Source organism: Empidonax traillii, unplaced genomic scaffold (assembly GCF_003031625.1).
Source record: "Empidonax traillii isolate 1590-97213 ecotype Southwest subspecies unplaced genomic scaffold, ASM303162v1 scaffold3525:size12528, whole genome shotgun sequence".
NCBI lineage: Eukaryota > Metazoa > Chordata > Aves > Passeriformes > Tyrannidae > Empidonax > Empidonax traillii.
In genome coordinates, this window is record NW_020958718.1 from 598 (window position 1) to 4,834 (window position 4,237).

The 4,237-nt window shown below is 63.8% G+C and overlaps 1 protein-coding gene across 1 annotated transcript; it reads right to left on the reverse strand.

Annotated features, from left to right (window-relative positions):
- Window positions 1-327: 327 nt before the first annotated feature.
- Window positions 328-3,595, reverse strand: LOC114072582 (glutathione S-transferase 2-like). Its single transcript, XM_027910457.1, has 9 exons — window positions 3,591-3,595; window positions 2,472-2,521; window positions 2,122-2,197; window positions 1,720-1,784; window positions 1,554-1,635; window positions 1,357-1,457; window positions 948-1,043; window positions 766-876; window positions 328-423 (listed from the first exon to the last, which is right to left on the reverse strand). The coding sequence occupies exons 2-9, from the start codon at window positions 2,505-2,507 to the stop codon at window positions 328-330; spliced, it is 663 nt and encodes a 220-aa protein (XP_027766258.1). The 5' UTR covers window positions 2,508-2,521; window positions 3,591-3,595.
- Window positions 3,596-4,237: the final 642 nt, after the last annotated feature.

The window sequence follows — 4,237 nt, forward strand, 5'->3', positions numbered from 1 at the left end:
CCACGAATCCCTCTGTGCCCCCCCTCAAGCTGCAGGGGGGTCCCCCTTTCGACTCCCTAAGGAGGGGTCTCGTTATGCTGGGGGGGCACAGACACTCAGGGGGTCTCCCTTATCCTGGGGGTGCAGAGAGAAGCCCCCCCATCCCATAATCCAGGAGGGTCCAACAGCCCCCCCACCCCCGCGGGGGTCACCCCACAAACGGGGGGTCCCCGCAGTCCTACAGTGAAGCCACAAATCAGACGGACAGGGCAGAGCCCCCCATGATTTATTCGGGGTGGGGTGAGTTGGGGGCACAGGGTGAGTTTGGGGGCTCGGGGGGCTCTGCCCTCACTCCTTGGTGTTGCTCCACTTGGCCGTGCGGTAGAAAAAGGGCCCTTTAATGAACCGTGGGGACTTCATGTAGGAGGAGATCTTGGGCAGGGCCTGGGGGGACACGGGGGGACATTGGGGAGACAGCAGGGACTGGGAGGGGACTGGGACACGTGGGGAAAGCAATGGGGACACGGGACAGGGATGGGGACACAGGGACGGGGCTGGAAACACCAGGGAGATGTGGTGAGAGGGATGGGGACAAAGGGGACAGAAATGGGGAAAAAGGGGGCAGGAACGGGGGACATTGGGGTATCTGGGATGGGGGCACTGGGTGATGTCAGGGTTGGGGACACCGGGGGGTCTCTGGGATGGGGACAGGGACACCAGGGAGCACTGGGGTGCCCCCAGGCTGTTCCCGGGGCTGTCCCCCCGCTGGTCCCTGTCCCCCCTCACCTCGAAGCGCTGCAGGAACTTGCCCAGGTTTCCCTGGAATTCGGGGCTGTTGGGCACGAACATGCGGTGCTGGTCCAGCACATCGTACGCCAGGAAGTCCACGAAGGTCAGCTGGGGGGAAAGGGGGTGGTCAGACCCCACAGAGACCCCCAAAGAAGCCCCTCAGAGCCCCCTGAACTCACCTTGTCCCCCGCGAACCAGGTGCGGGAGCCCAGGTAGCGCGAGAACTCCTGGAGCTTCTTGGGAAGCTGCTCCAGGTATCCCGCCTTCAGCTTCTCCTGCAGGGGGGACGGTTGGGGGGCTGAAACACCACCCAGACCACCCCCCAGACCCCACAGAACACCTCCAGATCCCCCAGAACATCCCCCAGACCCCACAGAACACCCCCGGGCCCCACAGAACCAGGGCAGCACCCCCGGGCAGAGAGGGGGGAGTGGAAATGGGAATTGGGGACAGGAATGGGGGATGAGAACAGGGGAATGGGGGCAAAGGATGCACCCCAACAGACGCCCCCACGCCGCTGGTGGCTCGGTCTCCTTGTCCCACGTGGGGGGACAGCCCCGTGACCCCCACCCCCCTGGGGGTACTCACGAAGTCGGGGTTGTAGCAGAGCCGGGCAAACTCCATCCTGAAATCCATGAGCTGGTTTTCCAGCACATCCACGCGCTGCTTCTCCTCCTCCGTCTCGCCGCCTGTGGCACCAGGACGTGTTATCCCCCCTCCGAGAAAAAAAAAACCCTGGGACCCTGGCGGGTGCTGCGACCCCCCTCCCCGGTCCCCCCACTCACACATGTTGTGCTTGCGGGCGATGTAGCGCAGGATCGCGTTGCTCTGGGTCAGCTTGACGGGGCCATCGATGAGATACGGGAGCTGGGGGGGGGGGGGACCCAGAGAGAGGGTCAGCCCCGATGACCCCCCTGCGCCCCCCCAGAAACCCCCCACCCCATCACCTACATTGGGGAAGTCGAGCCCCAGTTTCTCCTTCTCGTTGGTCCAATCGCTCGGGTCAAAATCGGGAGCTGAGGGGGCAGGAGGGCAGAGGAATTGCAGGGGGGGCTCCCTCAGCTCCCCCCACTTGCCCACGAGAGGCCCCCAGAGCCGCGAGTGCCCCCCCAGCCCGGCACGCCCTGGGCGGATCAGGGATGATGTTGCCCCTGAGAGGGGTCAAACTCCGATTTTGGGGAGGGATTTGCCCTCCCGGAGCTGCAGGAAGGGATTGGCGAGGTGGGGAAGAGGGAAAGGCTGGAAACGGGGCGTCCCTTCCCCCCCACTCAGCGGGTTTTTGACACGGCACAAAACAAGGGGAAGGGGTCCTGGGGGGTTGGGGGTTTTGGGGGATTCACAGCCCCCCCTCACCTGGGCCAGGGCGGTACTGGCGCTCCTCGTAGGGGGTCTCCGTGTACTCCAGCAGCAGGCGGATGGCGTGGGCCAGCTGGGGGGACACACACAGCGCCCACCTTTGGCACCCCCACAGCTCCCAAGACCCCCCAAAAGCCCCCGGGGACCTTCAGCACCACCACACCCCCCCGGGACCCCCGGCACTCCCACACCATGCTGGGACCCCCAGAACCACTACCCCCCACCCTGGGACCCCCAGCGCCCCCAACATCCACCCTGCGACCCCCGGCACTGCCACACCACCAGCACCCCCTCTGGGACACCAGGACCTCCCACAGCCCCTCTGTGCCCCCCCCGGCCCCACTCACCCCCCGAATGTCCCAGTAGCCCAGTGTCACCACCATGGTGCCCCCCCCGGCTGCGGCTCTGCGGGACTCGGCACGGGCACGGAGCGGGACCCCAACCCTTGTCCGAACGCCAGGCCCTCCCCCTGCCCCTCCCCGCCCGCATCGGCGCTGCCAGGAGGGTGCCAGGGCTCGGGGCCAGCGCTGGCCCCGCCACCCCTGCCCGGGACCCGGCCCCGCATCCCTCCCCGACCCCCTCCTCACCCTCCTCGGGGAGCCTCAGACCCACACTGCGAAGGGACAGAGCCCCCTCTCTGTCCCTCAGTGTCCCCCTGGTACCTCCCTCCCCCCGCTGAAACGCCAGAGTTTTACTGAAAGAGTTTATTTTCCCTGCTGGGGCGCGTTTCGGTGTGGTGTCGCTGGTGGAGCGATGTCGGGTGGTCCCGTGAGGTCCTGCCGGTCTCTGGGGGTCCCGGGGGTCTCAGTGTGTGCCCGGGGCGATGGTGATATTATGCACACTTTTATTAGGGCCAGGGAGATGCAGGAGGGGGTTGGGCCCCCCCGTGCATTCCACCGAGAAGAGAAACACAACAGCTTTTTGTACATTAGAAGGAGTGAGATTCAAAATGATCTCCACTACACACTCTTTATAAAGTCTGCCTTATCTAAATAAACATTTGGTTGCCTAACTCCTATCCCTGTTACTGTACTTACATAAACTTTTGTCATTCCAAACGGCTCAGATTTCTCTCACCCCCTTCCTGTCTCCCTTGCCATGCTACACGCTGACAGTCCCGCTTTCCCTGACAGACCCTTTTTGTTTACGGACGCTTTATCTTAACTGCCCGCAATTTCGGCAGCAACCTTCGTTAAAACAGTTACAATTTTGCAGTCACACTGAACACAGCGGAATTTTACCAACGTGAAAAGCGCTGGTTCTGTTGTTGCCTGCACTCGTGGGGCAGATCCTGAGTTACGATCGGGAACGACGGAGCGTTAAAAATTAGCGTGAAGGAGTTTGGACAGAGGGATTAAGTTTGAAAAAGGAGTGTAAGAGTATTTTCGGCAGCCCCATGCACGCCACGCCCCCCTGCAGCCCGTGACCATGGCCACGCCCCCGGCACGTGCAGCCACCGAGGCCACGCCCTGACACGTGGCACGACACCGGTCACGCCCATGGCGGGGCGGAGCTTGAGGGCTCGGGGCGGGGCGAGTGGAAGGGACTCCGGTCCGGGCGCAACCCCCTTATCCTGGGGGCTCTGCAACCCCCCCCTTCCCCTTTGGACCCCCTGTATTGTGAGGGTTCTGTCACCCCACCCCCATCCCCGTGGGACCCCCTTGTCCTGGCGGCTCTGCGACCCCCACACCCCACGGGGTCCCCCTTATCCCGGGGGGGCCACGAATCCCTCTGTGCCCCCCCTCAAGCTGCAGGGGGGTCCCCCTTTCGACTCCCTAAGGAGGGGTCTCGTTATGCTGGGGGGGCACAGACACTCAGGGGGTCTCCCTTATCCTGGGGGTGCAGAGAGAAGCCCCCCCCATCCCATAATCCAGGAGGGTCCAACAGCCCCCCCACCCCCGCGGGGGTCACCCCACGAACGGGAGGTCCCCGCAGTCCTACAGTGAAGCCACAAATCAGACGGACAGGGCAAAGCACACACGATTTATTCGGGGTGGGGTGAGTTGGGGGGCACAGAGTGAGTTTGAGAGCACAGAGGGTTTGTGGGGGTCCCCCCCTCACTCCTTGGTGGTGCCCCACTTGCCTATGGGGTAGAAAACGGGTGTTTTGATGA